Source organism: Barbatula barbatula (genome assembly GCF_947034865.1).
Source record: "Barbatula barbatula genome assembly, chromosome: 4".
Classification (NCBI taxonomy): domain Eukaryota; kingdom Metazoa; phylum Chordata; class Actinopteri; order Cypriniformes; family Nemacheilidae; genus Barbatula; species Barbatula barbatula.
Window position 1 is genome coordinate 25,323,435 of NC_136768.1, and position 23,077 is coordinate 25,346,511.

At 39.1% G+C, this 23,077-nt stretch overlaps 2 protein-coding genes across 2 annotated transcripts; one reads left to right on the forward strand and one right to left on the reverse strand.

Annotated features, from left to right (window-relative positions):
* Positions 1-1,494: 1,494 nt before the first annotated feature.
* tmem110l (transmembrane protein 110, like) lies at positions 1,495-12,079 on the forward strand. The gene is made up of 8 exons (XM_079455363.1): positions 1,495-1,973; positions 4,912-4,960; positions 5,058-5,153; positions 5,225-5,346; positions 6,441-6,553; positions 7,253-7,336; positions 7,457-7,582; positions 9,592-12,079. The coding sequence occupies exons 1-8, from the start codon at positions 1,799-1,801 to the stop codon at positions 9,691-9,693; spliced, it is 867 nt and encodes a 288-aa protein (XP_079311489.1). The 5' UTR covers positions 1,495-1,798; the 3' UTR covers positions 9,694-12,079.
* A 698-nt stretch (positions 12,080-12,777) lies between these two features.
* Positions 12,778-22,738, reverse strand: itih5 (inter-alpha-trypsin inhibitor heavy chain 5). Its single transcript, XM_079455365.1, has 14 exons — positions 22,577-22,738; positions 22,446-22,490; positions 21,751-21,914; positions 21,193-21,303; positions 20,828-21,075; positions 20,431-20,600; positions 19,800-19,916; positions 19,375-19,546; positions 18,905-19,217; positions 16,651-17,261; positions 16,473-16,529; positions 15,094-15,210; positions 14,520-14,897; positions 12,778-14,345 (listed from the first exon to the last, which is right to left on the reverse strand). The coding sequence occupies exons 1-14, from the start codon at positions 22,697-22,699 to the stop codon at positions 14,038-14,040; spliced, it is 2,934 nt and encodes a 977-aa protein (XP_079311491.1). The 5' UTR covers positions 22,700-22,738; the 3' UTR covers positions 12,778-14,037.
* Positions 22,739-23,077: the final 339 nt, after the last annotated feature.

Sequence of the window (23,077 nt, forward strand, 5' to 3'; positions counted from 1 at the left end):
ATCTATAAGCAACGTGCTCTTTCATAGTGGTCAAAGCGATGCTCACCTTACCTACTTTCATTTCTTAAATTGCTAAATTTCTTTCAATTATGTTTTGTGTTTAACTGGACAATTTTACAAAATTAGTGTTTCGTGGTGTGTTTTACTTGGACCTGTCTGCAAACAAGATCCCTTTAAGGATAGCTTTGTTTTTTCCCGATCAGATTATGTATTCCTGTCATTTTTTCTTTTGCTATATGAAACTCTTTTTTTCATATTTATTTTCCCATTTTTTAAACCGTAGAGGGACGCTTCACCCAAAAATCGTATTTCTATTCGTTCCAAACATGTATACATTTCTTTGTTCTGATGAACGCAGAGAAAGATGGGAAAAGGCTTGTGACCGAACAGTTCTTGGCCACGATTGACTACCATATCGGAAAAATTGAACAGAACTAAGAAATGTAAATGTAAAAAACATTGTTTCCTACCGTGGTAGTCTTCCAAGTAGGCTATATTTATATGGATTTGGAACAACCTAAGGGTGAGTAAGTGAAGATTTTTGGATGAACTGTTCCTTAAAGACAAACATGTTTACTTACATTTACTTTTTTCTTTCACAGTGTTTTCTTCCCCTAATTTCTTTCATTTAGACTCAATGCCGATATAGGCATCCATGAATTCATGAAATAAAGATAATGTTAAAAAAGATGGCAATGTATTTATATCTTTATGGAACATATGGTTTTACCAACAATACAAGACTTAATATCATTACATTTGAACAAATCAGTTTCACCCTTTTCCACTCCCTTTACTTTGTGGTTTTACAGTTGGGATGAGGCTTTGGTGTTGTCTTGTTGATCAACAAACTATGCATCACCATTCATCATAATCAACACACATACTTTCTACCGGACCAGTTGTCAAGCCTTCAATAATTTAATTCCAGTAATTGTTTTTTATGCAATGCGTTATTTTAAGTACCTTTCTCTAAAAGTGCATTCCCACTGGAGCGGTCAAAAATATCCCAAAATGTCCACCATATGATTTCCCAATACCACTTGGCCATCAACGAGCCTACATTCTTCAAAATAAAGCTTCCCAATGGGTCTTTGACGGACTGTTTGGTCGCACAGAAGTTTCTTTCTGGAATAAAGTTTTATGGACTATAAAATGTAAGAAGAACGTTTGACCAAATGTTTAGGAAGCCACATACGTTTCTTCTACGTCTGAAGACCTAAGAGAGTAGAGAATATTGACTATTGAAGGGGGTTTCACAACCTTTGGGTGAAACTCTGCCTTCATGAATTCTATAGTGTGATTGAATTGTGTTCACTTTTTTCAAGGTGTCGGAATCTAAGTTTGGAGAATAAACCGGCCAAGTAGAAAACATCATACAAAACAGAGAAAAAGACAGAAATCCATCATTTGTCCGACAGTACTTTTGACTTTATCTAACAATACATACAGTAGCCTATAATATATAAAACCAGTTCTCGCAACAGTGCTTTTGCACACCAGCATACGGGGACAAAGGGCAGGGAATTCGGCAGAAGCAGGAGGTGACGTCAGCAAGCTGCTTTTTTCTGTTTGTTGACTCCATAACAGAAAGAAAGAAAGAAAGAAAGAAAAGACCGCAGAGTGATGTTTCACGTGTTATATCGGTCAACTTTATTGAGACTCCTTACAACCACCAGTGTTGGGATCTCCGTTTATCACACTTTTGCGGTCATGCCTTTGTCTCCTCGGCGGTGAAGTTATATGGAAAACCCATTCAAGACCTCACTCGGATTTCTGCTCAACAAAGGATCGTCACATGACTAATATTATAGTTTCCAACATGAGTCTGTATATTTTATTGCAGAGTAGCACTAACATGAGTGACATCGTGAGGTCGGAGTACCGCGGCTGTGTGGACGGGTCTATGATGGACGGATTCAGCGTCTTTATTCAGGGGCTGCTGGCGGTCCTCGCGTTCAGCACGTTGATGCGTAAGTTTCTGGCGTTCTCCGATAAGTTTACGTGTTTTCTCAAGCGTTGTCGTTGCGTTGTTGCTGATCGGGATGTCGGGAATTCGTCCAAACCGGCGAGCACGTGGTTTTGTGTTTGTTTGTTTGTTTACAGTTCGCTGCGGTACTACAAAGTAGGGAAGGACCGAAAAGCGCAACACGCTCGCGTTGTTTTGTACATAAATATTGGAATGACACTTTAAGGAGACTTTAATGCAAATGTTAAATAACGTTTTTCACCACAGACATGTCAAGTTTAAAGTGCAGTTAAAGTTGAGTGGATTTAACAGTCGCTTCATCAAATGAACCAAAGTGGTCAACCAATGTCATGTATTGTTGTTTTTATGGTTGAGTTAATGAAATGAACTTTCTCTCTTTTTACTGTCGGATTATTTTTTATTTGGGCAGTTACTTTATTAAATTGTTGCTTTTAATGATCTATTAATAAATCACTTTTAGACAAGGACTTATAACACTATGCAGTACATGGAAACACACAACAATGAACTGTGTTATTTTTATTCGTGTGAAACGTGATTTTTGTTACTATTTTACGAGCTGGGTAATTCGTATGAATTCGTACAGTGTGACTTGTACTATTACTGTTAGAAACCCAAAAAAGCAATCGAAGCCCGTCTCCTATCCCGACCCCTAAACCCAAAGCCATTCGCTCGAAATCGTATTGAAATGTATAACATTGTACGAATTGGCCAACTCGTAAAATAGCTACGAATTCTCGTGAGATTGTGTCGGAAATGTTGTGAAGCAAGCGGGATATCGCCTTTGGAAATCAAGTAAGTTGACCATGTTGTTTTTGTAGCTCAGTTGGTCAAAGCATTGCATTAGGTGTGCAAAGGTCACGGGTTTGCAAAGGTCAACGGACAAACTTGCTGATAAAAGTAAATGCGCTCTAATAACTTTACATCAAACAGTTAATCCATGAATGTACATCTTAATAAATCCTGCTATATTGGAGAGACCGTTAACATTAAAGTTTACGTTTTTACCGCGTACACGGGTGTACATTTTTAACTTCCTGGTCGCCTTGATGATGTTTTTATGTTTGAAGGGTTTATTATCTCAGGAAAATATTCTCTGGAGCGCGTTGCACGTTTCACAGAATGGACGTTTCAAGCGTTATCTTTTAAGACGCGGGCTTTATTCAAAGATAAGATTCATGATAACACGTGATGATATAACATCCGCTTTTTGTAACTCGTGTGATGTTCAGACCACAAACTTCTAGTGATAAGTTTTGCTACAGGGTCCACGTCATGTGACCTGCCTTTCGGGTTCGGACCCTTTTGTCCAGTTCAACGTTGCTCTACTTTCCAATATTTATGTTAAATAGAATTGATAGTCATGTGCTCTTGCAGAGAAAACAACACGTGTTCTGTTAATGGTTAAAAGTTGATCCAGGTTTTAAATGGCCTGATACACTAAATGTATTCCCCCTTATACTGTTGGGACCATCGTAGTTGTAAAGCAAATATATTGCCACTTTTGTTCAAGAGCCTTAGTTAATTGGTTGTTACGCTAGCAAGTATTTGCACAAACATCACATTTCAAATGTTAAACTTTACAAACGTCATACAGTTTGCACTACAGAGATGAATGGTACTCTTTTTTTTTTTAAATTTAATTTAATTTGTGGAGGACAAATGTGTTTTACTTGGCGTATATAGAAGGGGAATTAAAACAAAAAAACTCAAATCTGTTTCTTATCAATGTGTTTTGGGTCATGCACCGGTTGATCCTAAAACATGGAAAATGACCTCTGACCCGACCCAAGTTACACATTACCATTGGATCTGAGTTGTTTCTGTTGATTATTAAACATTTTGCTGTGCGTATACTACGGGACATACATTAGTTTATCAACTATCACTGTTTTTCTGTAAATACAGAAGATGGTTTTCACTTCAATTGTTTTAAAGAGAACAACACAACGATGAACGTTTACTCTGTACCGTTTGTACTTCATAAACAGGTTCAGGACTCTTCATATTCTTGTTTTTACAGTATGTACTTCCTCTGTGTTATTCTGGGCACTTCCTGTGTGGGGTTTTTCAATGCTTACCTTTGCTGATATCATCACTGATGTTTCCTCAGATGCTCAGTGATTAAATCACTTCTGTTTGGCTGTTAATCACGAACAAAATGATTCGCTTATTCCATTAGATCAGTTCTGTTGTAGAAAAAGACACATCAACATTTGATATGACTTAATCTCAGCGCGTCTTTGTGGACATTAAGAGGGGTTTGGATCAAAACCACTGTTTTACGAGTTAATGAAATTTGCAAATAATAATCACAATGTTTTAAACACAAAGCTGAAATAGAGTTAAGGCCTTGTTTGTATAACACGGGAAACAATCCCTTACATTGTGCTGTGCTGTTTTGCTTGTTTGGCTTTCACCTTGGACCGTTCATTACTAGTTTACATGTTTGCGTATCAGGATATTTCTGTTAGATGTATACGGTGCTCCCACGAAAGATGCAAGATTTACATTTTAAAAAAATTTTGTATCTTTCAAATGATGTTGCGTACAACTTTTATATTTCAAATATTATATATTAGCACAATGTGCTTTGTAATTGTGAACAGGAAGAAAGTAAATATTTAAAAAAATCGAATTATTCAAATAAAATCAGGATTAACATACATGAAGGTCCAAACCCATCTGTCACCACAGCGAAAACCGACTAAAATGCGAATGAATTCATTTAGAGATTCATTTGAATATGAATTCACCCACCAATTGGCTAAAACGTAAAACAGTCATGAAAGAATAAATAACCGATTAATAATTATAACCTCATTTTCGCAGATGCCAATTGTTTTGATATTTTATTTTGTTCGAGTGTGACTTAAGTGTCTGAATTACAGAAGTGTTGATAAGTGTCTTTATCTTCACAGTAAAGAGGTTTCGTGAACCTGTTGGCATAAGAAGACCTTGGAAAATCTGGTATTAGTAGTTAAATATTAGCAGAGTACAGTTGTAAAGTGGAATAATGTAGTCAAATGCAGGACAAAAACTGATGAATTCTTTCTTCCATCCGCAGGTTCTTTGATACGTCCAAGCAGGCTATCGGTGCCCTTTTCGTGCATTTTGCCAACATATTCCTGTCCATGCTCACCAGTGAAGATCCCTGCTCTCTGTGAGTCAGCCGTCAAGTGTCGATCAAACACATCGCGACTCGGAAGAATAACTTGATTCTCGTCTCTACAGGTATTTATTAAACTTCCTGTTGGACGCCACATTGGGGATGCTGGTGATCTGGGCGGGCGTGAAGGTCGTGTCAAAGCTAGTGGAGCACAGACAGCTAACGCTGTTAAAGTTTGGAGAGTACGGTGAGTTGAATGGACGGGATGAAATGAAGACTATATATGTCCACCAGACGGCGCTGTGTGTCATATTTTGTCAAGAAGGTTTGACTTGTTTTCCCAAATTCGCTTTGGTTCCTCTAAGGGATTCCCTTGGTGAAGCGCCACAGAAATATCACAACACTCAAGCACGCACACACACTCGGAGCAGATGGAATACACCCTCTCGTATAAAATGATTCTGGCCCAAAATAAATCCTGACTGCCTTTCTGCTTAGGTCAGATCGTGAATCCTGGTTTTTGTTTTGTACGACGTTGATCTGAAATTGCGGAAGCTGATAACTTCGGTCCGTCTAGGAATACCAGACAATGCTAATAAAAGATTAAAAATGTGGTTTTCTTTAGGTTTACGTAACAAGCATTGGGTGTTAATTTGAGTTTGTCATTGTCGACTCCGTTTTACATTTACATTTACATTTATTCATTTGGCAGACGCTTTTATCCAAAGCGACTTAAAAGTAGTTTTTTACAGTAGGGGTACATGAGGGGTAAGGTGTCTTGCTCAAGGGCCCTTCAGCCATGACCTGCTGGCACTGAGATTTGAACCTGCAACCTTCTGATCACAAGCCCAACGCTCTAACCCCCAGGCCCCAACTGACCTTTAAAACTGGTTTTAAAGGCACGAATGATCCTAATGTGTCCCTTTAGGGGTTTTGCTTAATCTAATGGCATATTTCCTCCAAAAGCGGTCATGAAACGGCATCCTCACATAGTGGGAAAAAATAAAATCCCCTGTTAAGTCTGTTTCCAGCAAGCCGGCACATTCAATCGGACTTCCACTTTACACACCCGTGCGTTTAGAAATGTCTTCAGATATCTTTATCAAGCCACATTTTGTTTTTATTTTTGATGTAGATGTTTTTTTGTTCCTAGCTAAAATAACAACTATAATTCGCATTCAATAAAAACACAAATGCAAGTTATTTTTGAGAATTGAGTACATGTTTATAGCTGTGATTTCATTCAGACCGGTCCTAGAATCACGACCGCACGTGCTGATTTGAAACGGACACGCACAGCAGCTCACTTTGTATGTATTATTGTATTATTCTGGCTTTTAGGTGACCCTCCTCGTGTTGTGGCCTGGTTAGCCCAGTGCTCGGTGTATTTACTCATCATCGCCGTTGAGAAAAGTGTGGTCACGCTGGTGCTGCTCATCCCTGGGTGGACCAATGTAAGATAAACACAATACACGCACAATTAAATAGCTTTGCAAAACGGTCACTTTTTCCTGCAATATTTTTAGTACAAGGGACAGTTCACCCAAACATTTGAATGACTTTCTTTCCTCCGCAGAACACAAAGTAAGATACCTTGAAGAAGAGCGCCGGCATCCTTTCACTTCTATGGCACCAATGCAAGTGAATGCGTGCCGTTACTGTTCGGTTAACAACATTCTTTAAAATATCTTTTGTGTTGTGCGGAAGAAACAAAGTTTTGAAATGACAAGAGCGTGTGTATATAATGACAGAATGTTCATTTTTGGGTGAACTGTCACTTTAAGTATGAGCGTAACTTGAACAAGCTATTTATGATTTAGCCTTTGATGGGAAATAATTCGTACGTAGGCGAATGTGAATAAATAAGTGTCCCACATTTTTGCTTTGTGTTTAGTCAAGTCAGCTTTATTTATATAGCGCTTTTGACAATTTTAATTGTTACAAAGCAGCTGTACAAGAAAACAAAATAAACAAATAATTAGATTTAAGATTATCATTAATAATACAATTCACAATTTTACAATCATCTATATCGTAACCTCTGTAATGGTACAAATTTGTGCCAATCTACAAATAATAAACGACTACTACTAATAGCATCTATTAGATGATTTATACATGTGTGTTGATGCTGACAACTTTGTATGTTGTAGCTCGAGGAGGTGGTGTTGGACTACATCCCAAACCCACAGCTGGAGTTAGCCATTGTCATGCTGATCGTTCCATTCATTGTTAATGTGAGTCATTCTGTTAGGAATCATGACGCTGTCTGTCTATCGTTATTTTTCGCTTTCTGTCCGTCTCTGTAATATGTAATATAATATATCTAATTTTGTGAAAATGGTTGTCTGTTTTAGTCTACCATGTTCTGGGTAGTGGACAGTTTAACAATGAGGAAGTATAACAAGATGACATCCCTGGAGGGCTCACGTGACCGTCCAAGACAAGTGGAAGTGCCAAGTGTGTGCGGTGATGAAGCAGAGGTGAGAATATTGTAATAAATACCGGTTACAGACATTTTTCACCTAAAACACTACAATCACTCTCATATTAACAAGTAATATAACTGAAATGATGCATTTCAAGGACAATTGGTGGAATAGACTGGTGTGGTTTTGTGTGTCTGCTTCTTTTGTTTCTATTCACACATCTTTACAGATTATAATGTATCGTAAAGTTGATAAATTCTTATTATAAATTTGTGAAAACCTTAAATGTCTAACGAAATTTCTATGGCCAGTTGTGAAGAACCCAAAGTCTTCCTGACCCACCATCTTCCACTAGTCAGAAAATGGTAGTCCTGCTTTAAACTCACGTTAGTGGTTAAGCCCAAAATTTCACATTTCGTACAGCTCAAACAAATACAGCCTTGTCTTAAAAGTGCAGAGAAGAGCAGATGTTTGTACCCTTCAGAAAGTCTATTTGCAGATTAAACTGGATGGGTGATGTATTGTAACATCAATGAATTTAAAATAATAGGAAAAGCAAAAAAAAAGATTGTTACCATAATGAGGTTAGCTTGAGAAATTACCCAAACTTAAGCAAAGACTATACTAGACCAAAGACTAACCACGCGACATAAAATTATTGCATAGTATCACACTAAATATTGTTAGCTCTGTGTTAATCATGCTAGCAACAATCTAAATAATGCTAGCAACATGGATATAAATAAGTAGATACCTCATTCAAGCGCTCCAGGAACGTAGACATGTCCGCCATCTTGGAACGGTCCACTGGCGTCACTCACAGTTTGATAGAATCCCACAACACTGTGCTAGCATGGCTTTGAAAACCATGGGGATTTAAATTCCCCCAAAATGGGATCCCCTTTAGTTGTTGTCATATGTTACTTAAGTAAATGAAATGTTTGAGTTTACACAACCGTTAATAAGATTTCACAATCGTAGCGTATAACTATAGTTGCACATGCAAGGTCAGCTTGTTCTTGAGTGGCAACGGATCCACAGGTTGCCAGATCCGTGAACCAAAACACCCTATTAATGGCCCTAGTTCAAATAGCAGAACTTAACATTCATAAATCATATTATTTAAGGATTGACCGCTAAATATGCAAGTAGTTCCTCTCCTAACCTGCGGAGAAAAACAACCCACAGCAACAGTTAAAAAGTAACCCAATTCCATGGAAAATCTGCAGACTTCGCGTCGTTCCAATATGGCGGACGACCTACGTACAGTATATGCGGCCCATAGAAACAGATGCTAATGCGGCATCTATGGCTAGCAACATATTAATTCATGCTAAATCATGCTTGCGACATGCTACATCAAAAAGCATAACGGAAAAACGTAAACTTACTTCAAACGTTAAACCTTCTGACTTTCAAACATTCTGATCAGGCTTTGACAGCTATTTGAAATGTGACTTGTTTTGTTTCCAGTGTCATATATGAAAGGCTTGATTGTGCGTCTATTGTATTGCATTCGCCTTCTTGAATGCTGGGATTGTACTTCATGAATCCATTACAGATCTTTCTTTTTCGTCCTTTGACCAGAGATCTTTCCATAAGCCAGTGACCTCAAGGGCCAAGTGATCTCTCCGTGTTAGGCAATACGGGGTCTTTTTCCTTGTTTTCCACTTTTCCACTACCATTGTCTACCCACCCCCCTTTTTCACTCCTCCAGTTTTGGTTGTTTGCCAACTCCCCACAGATCATTCATTTGTTGGGAAAGAGCAGTGACATTTGCAACATGGTTCCATAAGCTCATGCTATGGAGATTGAGGGCAGAACCGTGGAAAAATGTGTTTGATGAGCGATGATATAATTACTTTGGAGTTTTGGAAAGGCCCAATGTTTTAAAAGTGCTGGAAGTTTGCTCATCTGTTCTTATGCGTTTTACAGTCAATAGATTCGTGCATTTGCAAACTGATCCGGTTCGCATGTGATCCAAAAGAATGGTAAACACTTATGTGTAAGATCTGTCAAGGCTGCTGAGTTGACCTCCAACTGTGGTGCGGGTTGTTTTGCAGGTGCTGTTAAAAGCAGATGGAGATGATGCTACGTTGTGTTCTGAAGAGGAAGAGCACGTCCAGTCAGAAGGAGCGACGATACGAAAGTGTATGGATGTTTAAAACTGATAGTATGCGAGAGCACTAATGTAAATAACATTATTCAAATACATGTGCAATTATTATGCATGTAATTTAAAGGACCTCATATGAATTGAGAGGCTCTGTCACATTGCAGAAACTGTTACAAAAGCTGTTATAAAAAGGTTAGTTCTGGTCCTTGATTCTGGTTGTGCCGTGTTCTAAGCTGTTGTCAAATTCCCCAAAACATTAAGCCAAACGCATTACATAAATATCATTGCGCCACACTATGTTGCTGCTTCGGTTTTGCTCGGCAACCGCTTTGTTGTGTCTGTTTCTACATTGTTTGGTGAAACAAAAATATTTGTTATTAACACCATTGCGTGTTTTTATTTTATGAAACTTTGCTATGTATAATAACCGTTTTTCAAGCAGTAAGAGGTTGTTTTTTATACGGAGCACACACCTGTTATGGAATTACTTTAAACCACTGCTTCTTGGGGCTTATTGCTTTAAAAGGTTATTAAAAACGTACAACATATAAAACTAACAACTGCCGCTTTGGATCTTAAAGCGAATGCGTTGTCCAAAATGATCTTGTACTGTATCTACACATATATTCATATCTACACATAATGCTCTTTAACAACTTCAGGATTTACTGAATATTAAAAAGAGTAAAAAAGAACGCGACGTATTGTTTTTGATAACTATCAGAGAATGTGATTCGATTAAGCCGGAACTAGGGCTTAGTTAGATTAGGACATTAAGTCGTTTTTTAACAAACGCGCATTAAAATAAACATTTCTTGTGTGCATTTTGAGACGGCACTGATGTAATTTAGTATATGGAAGCGCAAGCTCTGTACGGTTTGGACAGTTCTAGTACAGAGTCTATTGGACTAGTCTTAAACCACGTCTTGGAAACCGCCCCTCTGTTTAGAGTTGTATTGACACAATCCCATATTACTATTTTACAAGGAGGCTAATTCGTATGAATTGTACGATCTCATTCGTACGTTTTAGTGCGATTTGCTTTCGTCCCAGTGATGGTTAGGTTTAGGGGTGTGGCTATAGGGGAGGGGCTTCGGTGTGGTTTTTTCAAATAATCGTATGTTTTCATCGTACGAAGTCCTACGAACCAGCCAACTCGTAAAATAGGTACAAATTCCAGTGAGATCGGATTGGTTGTATTCTAGTCAATGGCTACTAAAACAAAGCGAAAGTATCAGAGAGCATTTATGTAAGATTTGAACTCTTGAACTACCATTTGCATTATTCTATAGTATTATTTTCAAATGTGAAAAATAGAGCGCCTTTTCACCATTGCGCCAAATCCTTCTCGTTGCTTTCGCACGGGGCCGATCCGGGCCAGCCGGTACGTAAATGGTTCTATTTTCCAATGCAGGGCGGATATCGAAAATCTTTCGAATGGAAACACAAACGCGTCACCTGCTGCCTTCGTAACACAAGAGACTATAATGTCTCAGAATGCGTGGAAACATGACCGCTGGGGACCAGTTCGGTGTACATTTGATGAAATATCATCATAATATATTGAAAGTTGCAAAAATAAAGAAGAGAAATTGCCTAAATGAAATAGTATTTGATGAAATGATTAAAGCGAAACGTTATCTCATTATCCCCCTCTTCCATCCTTTAAAGTGGAAGGACAGTTAGAAGATTTAATGAAAGCACAGAAGCACGTAGTGATAAGAGAGGAGGTCTGATGACGGGCATTTGGACTTTTGAATTAAAAGTCTTAACAGCTCAAGTCTTCCTTTGATGAACACTTTGCCGTAAACACTCTGTGACCACGTCCACACCTCTTGACATGCCGGTACTTTATTTGTAATTTTGCAATGAAAATAAAAATGTATTTCAATTTATGAAATAAACAATGACTTGTAAATACTCAATATTTTGATTGAAATGCCAAATGACCTTGATGTTAACTGTACTACTTAATATAACATTTCTTTTGTATTTTAGACACGTGCTTTTTGATTCAACATATCAAATAATTAGATATACGTTATGAATGCATCGTATATGTATCTCATGACTTTGAGCTGTTAACTTATTCTAATGTCTCGAAATGACCTTTAGTATTTACCATTTTACCATGTATTCAATATTTCTTGGAAAATGTCTTCATGCCTTATTCGGCGGTTACAGTAAGTCATCAAAATGAGTGTCGAAGATTAAATTCAGTTGTGAAACATAAAATACATTTTGTAAAAAAATAGATATTCCAGTCAACTGGTCCGCGCATCCTGATTGTTCTCAAATAGTCACAGACGGGTTTTAAGTACAACTTTGTCATATCACTGCATGTGCGTTGACGTCATGGAATAAACAGTCTAGCAGAAGACTGTATTTTCCATTTTACAAAATTGTATTTTGTTGTAACAGTAAAAATATATTTTAACAAATTGGTTTGTGACTACGTTAACAATATGAGCAGCCTATCACACTGCTTTGCCTTGACTTTGGAAAAGGGGTTTACATTCTTTTTCCATTTGTGTGTGTAAATGCACCTGTGCTTTTTTCTTATCAGTAGTTTGGGGTCACTGGTCATACATAGAGCTTTTGTATGAAGATCAACATCTATATACCTACATTCTAGCTTCAGTCAGTGGGATAAGGGAGCTAAGCAAACTCGAGCACACCTGGAATGGGCGGGTCTGACCCCAGTCTGATGACAACTACACATTCAACTAAGAGTTTCTTCTTATTTGCAGTAAAACGATCGTCACCACAAATTGACTATGGTCTCACAAAAATAACCAAAGTTGACTGCGGTATAAGAAAAACTATGGTAAAACAATATTATAGTTATTTTTCCTAAAGTTCTTGAATAATTGATTGCGATTGGCTGACACGACTTAAAGGTCCAGTGTATGAAATTTAGCGGCGAGTTTGCAACAAACGCCTCACTCCCCCCACCCTTTCGAAGCTCTACGGTGGCTGACACAGGACTAAGATGTTGTCACGTTTTCGATTCTTTGCAGAACGAGATGACTACTGATGTTTAGGGCTACTGTAGAAACCAGATGGCGAATTTCATCCGCTGTGTAAGATAGAAAAAGCTCATTCTAAGGTCATATAAACATAACGCATCATTATGTAAAGTCTTTATACACCTCTGAAGACATACTGTAGTTATGTATATTATGTTGCATTTATGTCAATAGATCCGCCCAACAATAACACAAGGCACCTTCAAAGTGATGCAAATGATTTTGCTGACAATGCTCGGTTATAAAGTATTTCCTGATCTATGAGCGCATTAAAATCATTTTAAATGTGATGAACTCGGACAGATAGGTATTCATACACTTGAATTCTCCATCACACTTTTACACACACGCACACACACACACACACACACACAGATACACACGCAGACAGACAGACATACACACACACACACACAGACCGACACGCACACACACAGACACACGCATACACAGTCAGACAGAGACACACACAGTCAGACAGAGACACACACAGACCGACACACGCACAGACAGACAGAGACACACACAGACAGACGCACACACACAGTCAGACAGAGACACACACAGACAGACGCACACACACACACACACAGTCAGACAGAGACACACACAGACAAACACACGCACAGACAGACAGATACACACGCAGGCAGACAGACAGACACACACACACACACACAAAGACAGACAGACATACACACAGACCGACACACGCACACACAGACAGACACACGCACACACAAAGACAGACATACATTACACACAGACCGACACACGCACACACAGTCAGACAGAGACACACACAGACAGACGCACACACACACACACACACACACACACACACACACACAGTCAGACAGAGACACACACAGACAGACGCACACACACACAGTCAGACAGAGACACAGACAAACACACACACACACAGACAGACACATGCACACACACACAGACAGACGCACAAACAGATACAGACACACACATACAGACACACACCCACCCACACACATGTTACCTCAATAGATTCACAGAAAAGCTGTTGCGCGGGACACGTTTCAATTATCTCTGGTTAGTTAACAACAATTTTACATATATTTATCAAACTTTACTATGTATAGATGCAGAGCAGATGGTAGGTCTGTTTTCGGTACATTTATATAAAAAAGAAATAATATTGTTTATCTTTTATACCCTAAAAACAATGAAGTCTGAACAATGTAATATTTAGTACAAAATGAGTCTTATATTAACTAAAATATATTTTTGTAGATTCTTACAAAACACGTATAGTATATCCACACATTACTGGACATAATGTGTGTGCTTTAAACACCCTATATCTATATTTTGTAGTCCAGAGGTTTTCAGTGTGTGTTTGTTTCATTAGCCCGGTCACCTGTGTCAAACAGATGTGACACCACATAATCGCTGTATTGCCCATCGATCAGTTTAGCTGCATTGTTCTTGGCAAACCAGCACTCTACTGTCTGCTTTCCCGAGTAGATTCTCCTGCTTTTCTTCAAGACGGTGACCGTTCGATCCTTCAGCTTCAGGGCAGGATAGCTGGATACTGTAATATTCGTCTCCGGCGTTTCCACTGTGCTGTTTTTTCCGGCAGTGCTGAAGTTGCCAGGGATGTGTGTCAATGTGATGTCCTCGTACAGAAACTGACCTGTGAATATAGGAATATGCGCCTCGTTTGATATTGTACATAAGAAATGTTTTATTAGTTAGAGACGAGTGTTTAATAGTTAGACGTATATTTTCGGAGAACGTTCAATTTGAACGTGAATTAGCCACCTCGTAAAATAGTGACAGATTCCCTTGAGGTTGTGTTGGTGCTTACCTAACAACCCATGTGTATCCTCGCTTAGTCCTTTGCTGTTGGCGATGTAGAAGCCCAGATGATCTCGCTGATAGGGGGCTGGATTTTTGTAACGATGAAACAAGATGACGAATTTGATGGTCCCTTGAATGGTCACTGTGAGGTTTACATTAGCAATGAGTACCAGGCCCAGATGTGCAGTTTCGACAGAAATACTGGAGCCCGAAGGAAGGATCATTCGGTCACGGCCATCCAGTATGACCTTCTGTGGGGTCACCTCAATGTAAGAGCGGCTCGGCTTATTGGCCAATATGGTTATAGTGCTGAAATACGTCCGCTGTTCTTTATGACTGCCGACTGGGGCTGGAGCACCGATCAGCGCACCATTCACAGTCACACCTTAATGACACACAAACACATTGGAGATACATACACCAGCATTATAAAGCAGGTCAGATACAACACAGAACATTTAACATCTGCATTTAGAAGTCTATGGCGTGTGGAGCGTAAAATACAAATGTAATGCAATCTTAAATTTAGAAAAGTAATACTTAAACAAAACTTGTCTTTTTTGATATACGCTCGTGTTTACCGGAGTCTTTTTGGTCAGACACCAGTCTGAGAATGTGCCCCGGCTCTCCATTGATGTTGAAACACACAGTGAGTTTACTGCGGGGAAATTCCACCACAAAATGAGGATCACCATCAGCTACAGACAGATGTGAGACATAAAACAATCATGTAAATATGTAAATGACAATAACTGAAACAATACTTGACAATATACCATTTGAACAAGTGTTTCAATGAACCCTTTACAGTTTTTCTGACTTTATATACAGTAGGATTCGCTCAAAAATGTTCAGAAACATCATATTTCATGTGTGACTCTGTTTTTCCACGTCAGTTTTATGTGGCGTGTATAGGGTAAAGCATACAGGGTTGTTGCTGAAACCTTGTATCTCCATTTTTATGATTTTTCTCATAAATCATCGCTCACTCTTCATGTTTGTGTTTTTTCTAGCGTTCAAGTGTTTAATTATTGACAAAGTTCAGCGTTCTTTCATTTTCTTTAAAGCAGTTTTGGAGATACAAGCTTTTAGACCAATTTAAATTAATACTTTTTTTCACATTTCAGTGGTGATTTATGTTATAGAAACCTACATTGTTTAAACAGTTTGGACATTACTCGTAGATGGAGCTGCATGGTTGCACGACAAAAAAAAATAGCTATACAGGGACGTTATTAAGATATCCCCAAGTAAACTGGCCCGAATTAAAGACTTGGTATCCTTGCACGGCTGAGGGGGAGAGGGCCCCCCCAGATTCCTCTTGGGCCCCCCTAAAAATATCCAGCGGACAATTAAAATGATTAGAAATTTTATATTTCTTATTGGTATTATTGGTTTCAATTTAATGACAGAAAAAATTTAATGCATGAAGTTCGATTACCAAATACTAGACATAACATTTTGTCGCAAATTATGCTTGGATTTCATGTGCAACACAAGCAAGTCCTTTGTAGCACATTCTTCACTTTGTGCTTCCCCATTTCATGAAATCAGAAATTATAAATAGAAGTAACTCGTCAGAGATTTGAGATTCAACAGGACTACTACAATGAACGGCTACAGTTTCACTTATCTGATGCGGTCTGCCTTTAGCCGCTTACATCAGCGTATGCCGATGTACAGTGACTATTACAGCACACTAAAACCCCCCCTTATAGTTGTTCTCCTTGACTTTTCCCACCCAACCCCCCTCAAACACAGGTATTTAAATTAGAGCCCATACACAACTCTCAGTGGCAATTGTCTTTGGTCTGATGAAGCCTCTTCTACTCGAACTCAAGAAAATTACAAGCCGCCCAGACCATGTGAACTGACACCATTGCTTTTACATTATTGCAACCGCACCCACACACATTCTCACTAAAATGCACAGCAGATGTACAAAAAAGTGGAAAAATACCGGATGTTTTGGATAAGGTGACAGATTTCTTGTTGGGTCTATTGGGTTTATAGCCACCTGCGGATTAAAAGAAGAAAAGTAAATTCCCGTGGATTGTTTGAACTTGTCACCAGAATATTTTCAACCACGTATATGGTCTAAAACAAATGTTTTACTTGTCCAATATGAATAAACACACTTTTTGCCTGGACGACTCCAGAACTCGGATTAGGTGGTGCCTTTCTATAAAGGCTCTGGGGGGTTATACTGTTGTCATCATCTGACAGCCGATTGGATGATTCAGGTGGGGCTTCTGTGGGCTCCGCCTCCGCTAAAGTTCCATCGGCGTGCACTTGTGGTTTTTCCACTATAATTTGAGTAAGCGGCGTTAAGAAGTTATACGTCAATGAAAGATTTGTAGCATGTTGTGTGTAGTTTTCTCTCTCGCTGCTTGTTTGGCTGCGGAGGCGATCCTTTAGTCCGTCTTTAACGCTCAGGTATCCCCACAGTCGCTCTACGTAACCGTCAGCATTCGGACCGGCATCTGCCTCCACTAGCTTCCTTTCCGTTTCCTGTTCTTTCTCTTGTAAAGACACGTCTTTCTCCAGCACGATGCTTCTTTCGCTGTTGCTGGCGGTCACCTGAATGTGCAGGGAGTCTGTACTGCGATTGCTCAGTTTCCCCGCCACCACCAGTTCAGAGCCATTGAAGTAGTTCGTGAAAAGGTTTTGGGTGATGTATTCCACAGCGTCCTCGGAGTATTCCACACGGATGTCGGATAACAACGGTGTGCCAATTTCATCATAGAAGCTGTAGAGGGAATATAAGTCAAGGGTCGATAAAGATGGAACAGGATTTGTGTACAAAAATGACACTATTCACTATAACATCTAGGGTATGAATTCAAGGGTTGCATCGTCCCAAATTATAATAAACGGAAGTTCAAGTAAATGATGACGACTGGATATTCATTTGTAATGATGTTTTACTGTCTATGCAAATGTTTGGCCAAAATTACTTTTGAAGAGTATGCGAAACGGCAACCGTTAAGAGTCCTGCGTTCCACACGTTCAATATGTCGACACTACTCTTACTATTTATCCTAGAAAAGGATGCAGAATAGTGGATAAGTGTGCGGTTTGGGAGGCACCCTAGGTCACAATGGCCCTTAGTTGCTTCAGATTGTGGGTTAATAAGTCATTTATTCTTTAGGTTCAAGTTGTTGAACTTTTAGAGTGGGGCCCAATTGTGAAGTCTTGTGTAAAGAATTCTGACCTCCCATGGCGCCTCATGACTTTTGACCTTTAAACTTGACTTTTAAATCAATTTTCTATCATCGTAACTCGATCAAGCTGTGTAAGCTTATGGATAAAAGAGCGTGAGCAAACGCTTTTTTCAGACAGACATCAAAATCCTGTTTGGCATATCTGCTTGAATTAATTTAGCAGTGTGAGCATATTAGATTAAAGATTCATTATGATTAACCAGGGACGTGCACAGACATTTTGAGGGGCTCAAGTGGAAACAAGGGCACTCAAGTTGTACCTGTGCTTTTATCATGTATTGTGTTTTGGGCATTATTCCAATAGGATTGAATGGTGTTCGATTGGTTCACATCTACCAGAAAACATCCCACCAGTAGAATTAATCGCATACCAGTAGACTACATTATAGTTTCCATTATAAGCATTAAATCCATTACATTTTCGATTGTGTTTTGGGCAGGGTTCCATTCCACGCTGACAACAAATAGAAACCATTAAATGATATCCCTGCTGAAAAAAAAACAATAGAAACCATTAAAGAAGTTGTATTGGTTTTAATGGTTTTAAAAGGATTTGTTTTGGTTCTAACAGAAACTATAATGGTTTTACTGGTATGTGATAGAATATATTTGTGGGATGTTTAATTCTACTGGATGCCCAAAACTACAAACAGATAATTTGTGTTGGTTTTAATGGGAAAAAGCTAATGGTTCATAATAGTATTTTAATGGAAACCAATTCTAATGGGTTTCTATTCTTATTTTTCAGCAGGAATTGTTTTTTTCCCAATTCTTTCCCAATATAGTGAAACTATTCCATGTGGCATGTGCTCAGTTATGAATAAAAATTATAATAATATAATTGCAATTTCCCGTTGAGCAAACGCAACCTCCTATATTTGTTAATCTACGTCACATCTCTACAAAATTACTTTTGCGTTTATGCATTTATACTTAAATAGTGTGTGTAACCCATAGCCTGTCATAACTGTTTTATGAGATACATTTGTACGATCTCATTTGTGCGTTGTAGTATGATTTTCTTTCAAGCTTTAACGTTGGGCTTAAGGCGTCATTATAGATGGAAATGAGTGCCTGGATAGTCTTCTAATACTGTCATTTCTGGTGTGTTTTCAGACTAAAACAAATGTTAATGTGTACAAGCCAATCGTGACTACATATTTGGTACCCTTTGAGCATGGCGCTGGCATCCGCATCCTCTGGGATTCTCCTCATGGTTCCACAGTTATCCAGGGACATCCTCTCCAGCAGTCTGTAGTCCACATCATCGCCCATACCAATCGTAAAAAGACAGAATTTCTCCTGCACTGCCGCTTTCGTGTTTCCAATGATGGTTGGGCTCTGGACCACGCCCACCGTGGGCCGCCCATCAGTCAGGAAGATGATTAGTGAGACACTGTTGTGATAGGTCTCGTCTTTGCTGGACAGATAGTCCCTTAATAACGTTGAGCCCGTCTGAATACCATTGTTAATATCAGTGCCTGCAAAAGAGATGTAAATAACATGAATGAGTTAAATCAGCATAAAAGAATCATGTTCCAAACGACACGATCACACGGGTGGCTAAACAATGACATCATTTGCTGTTTTGGGTAGTAATGTTATAATGTTAAAATGTGTAAACAGAGCGCGTTCTACCTCCAGTGGGTGAGATCGTGAAGATGAATTTCTTGGCATCACGCACGTTGTTGGGTGTGACGGGCACAAGTTTGCCCGGCTGCCACACACGGACGCGATTGGAAAAAGTGATGAAATTGAAGTGATCGTTGGGCCGCAGCTCGCGGAGGATTGTGAACAGAGCGTCTTTGGTCTGGATTGAAAAAGTAAGACAACTATTGAACTTTGCCATTTCGTTCAGAAAAGGGTGTGGGTATCTATGTTTCCAACTATGAGATCACAAGAACCAGCTGGGAAAAACGTGTCACGGTATGATTTCCTCTTTAAGAGAAATGAATACAGACACTGGAACGCTACGTTTGACTTTCAGTTAACTGTGTCTGTTTACTTTCTACTTTCTACTGAAGAACGGATGTGAGATTTGATGCTTCGTGTAGTGTATTTACCTGTCTGATTTTGGTCCCAACCATAGAGGCGCTGGTATCGATCACAAATACAACGTTCTTAGGCACGACGGGCAGGTCTCTGGGGGCAAAGTAGTGCACGAAATGTCCATCTAGAACCTGAAACACAGCAGAGACTCTTGACACACGTTCAGTTGTGTGCGTGTGAGGTCAGTTTTTCAAGTCTTTGGTGACCTCATCACATTCTGAATGGATTTAAAACATGTTGGGAGGGAAGAGGATGGATAACTGTATGATATGTTAAGGAAAACGAAAAAGGAAAATTCCTTGAATTCTGACGCGGTGTTAACAGAATGTGATTAGCTTTAACAAAACTTGAACAGCGCTAGGTTGCGATGGCTGTCCTTGGCATTTGCTAGGTGTTATTACATCATTGCTCTGTGGTTACTAATGTGTTCTAGGCTATTAGTTGCTATGGTGTTTGGGTGGATGTTTATTATTAGTTGTTCACTTGACCCATCTAATATCGAATACTGCTCATGAGTATATTAACTAAACACTACAAACAAATCCTTTCCTTTAAAGGTGTTTAAACCATTCAATACATGTTTTATATTTTTAAGTGTAATTTTGGCTACTTTGGCTACCGCAGTTTATTTGTATGTGTGTGTACCTGTATTTCCCCAATGCCCATTTCTCTCTCTACATCGTACTGGACCACAAAGTCTCCCAGCATGCCATTGGTGGCAATCTTGGCCTGCTGCACTATGTTGGGAGTGAACCTGATCTTGCAGAAGGTTTCGTTTTGCTTGACTACGGTGGAAACTGGTGGTCCTGTCTTACCTGAGCAAAGAGAAGGCGCGAGTATAAAAAATAGTTTCAATGCATTCATTTTTGGATTTACATATAATACATATTTTGCATATGCATAACAAAAATACATATTTCAAAGTCATGTTCTTGTTTACAAAAAATCTATAATTTCAAATGGAACAAATTCCTGCAATCTGAGCTTAATTTTTGCATTTTTTACAAACATTTCAATCCAACGACAGCATCTGGTTGGTTACCGTTGCCGTTGGAGGCTGCAGTTTTGGTCTTTCGTAGAGGTAAGACTTCTAGATAAGTTATGCGAGAGTGCTCCACAATGGTAACGCCCACGCTGAGTTTGCTGACCAATTGCATTGGCCGAATACTGGTCACATGTTCATAACGGCCCAATCGTCTCTGCAGCAGCTCTTCATATTTCAGGAGGAACCTTGCGCGGTTGCGTCCAGGAATAGTCACCTCCATGCGAAACAACTCCATATCGCCCTCACTTGACGGGGACAGAGTTAGAAAATATGACTCATTTTGAGCAAAACATAAATCTCTGATTTTCTTAAATATTGCAGGGGAATTCAATAAAAACAGCCCAGTCGAAGATAACCTTCACCTCTTCTCTGGTGAATCCTTTTTCGGTTTGCCATTATTTTCTCCACCTTCCTTCTTTATCTTCTTCTCTTTGGCCTTAACCTGACTTGGAAAGACACGTCCTCCCACAATCCTTTGCCACCATAACAGCAGCATAAAATGAGAAGTTTTATTATTAAATGAAAATCACATTCTCAAACAATACTCCCTCTATGTTATTACCTTAGAATGAGCTATTTCTATCTCCACATATCCCTTACGTGGAAAATGGACAACTGCTATACAAAGTAAATACGTTATCTCCGTAAATACATGTTAAAGACCTAATGACAAACATATTTTATGGTAAATTGATTCTGGAAGTATCATTCAGTTTTTATGTGCATCAAAAAATAAATAAACCATGACATTTCTCAAAAATGTTATGTGCCATCCAAGGTGTTCGGTGTTCAGTGTCACAGGTTAAGAAGTGCAAAAATTGCTTATAATAATCTAACAGGATGGACAATGACCGACATTTGAATAAAAAATAAACATTGATTTATAGATTCGCTCATGTGTGCTAAGTTCAAATACTTACATGGTAAAGTTGGAGATGTATGCAGCAGTTGGGATGTAGAACTGAAAGACCCCTTGAGCGGCAGCCGAGTGTCTGTTGAACATGCTGCAGAACACCGCAGTGAAAGCATAGCGGGAGATGATGGTGGTCTGGACCGACAGCTCCAGAATATGAGGTCTGGTCTCCTGGCAGATGGTAGCAAACGTAATAAAGACAGTAATTTAACCAAATAAACGTGTAGTGGTTGGTTATACACGTGTGATGAATAAGTGGGTAAAGATTTGGGGTGATAGCCTCTGCAAGAATGTATTAAGGTAATAATAGTTTCCCACAATCTTCCATCACTGTGAAAAACAAACAAAAAGTGATACTCGTTGATTATGATGATGCCAATAATCATAACGTATGATGACTCTTAATGTGAAATAAAGAACTTACAGTAAAAAGTTTCTATGGGAACGTTTAAAGGGTCAGTCAGTGAGCTTACGTCTTGAAAGATACTTTGGCAACTTCATAGGGACCCTGGAATTTCTGCCTTGTATTTGGTAAACACATTGCTTAACTTCACCGAACAAATAAAAACTACCAGTTTTATTACACTGTAGAAAAAACATTAAACAACTTTAAACAAAACAATAGGTTTACACGCGTTAACAGACCGTGTCTTTAGGAGGTAAAAGCCGCTGGAGAGCGCAGTCGTTGCGCGCATTTCTTACCTTGTTTAGTGACGCTCGCACCTGCCGCGGCATTCGACGAGCAGTCTGAAGACAAAAACGAGATCGTGGTCAATTCTAGCCAATAAATTATTCATTTATTTCTATATAAAATGCAGGAAAAAAGGTCCTACGGCATTTAAACCCATGTCATAAATCACGTCATTTTCAAGGTCCTCGTCCTGCAAAACGTCAGCATCCTCGGTTTGGCATTGAAATAACGGACACAAAAACAAGACGAGCGCTATAAGCAACATTTTAGGAGATGATGGTCTGCACTGATGTGCTCGGAGTAGTGGAGTGGTCGTGGTGCGTGATCGGGGCGGTTATTGTGTCCCACCCATCTTAAGAAACGCGCGCCTGCTGGCTGCAAGTGGTTGGGGGCTTCTGTGTATTTGGTTCGAGACCTTACTAGAACCAAACTAGTTATTATTTGACGCACTTTGCAACAAGTGATGTGTCCTTGCTCTCTGCCGATCGGAAATAAACCCTCCGGGGTGCGTTGCGCAAAACCAAACGTATAGTTGGCAAGACGCGCGTCTTCTGTCGTGTTCACGTCGGTATTTAGGCTACCCGTTACATTATCATTTGTCAATGCTTTAAATTACATTGCATTTTTTAATCTGTTGTTTTAT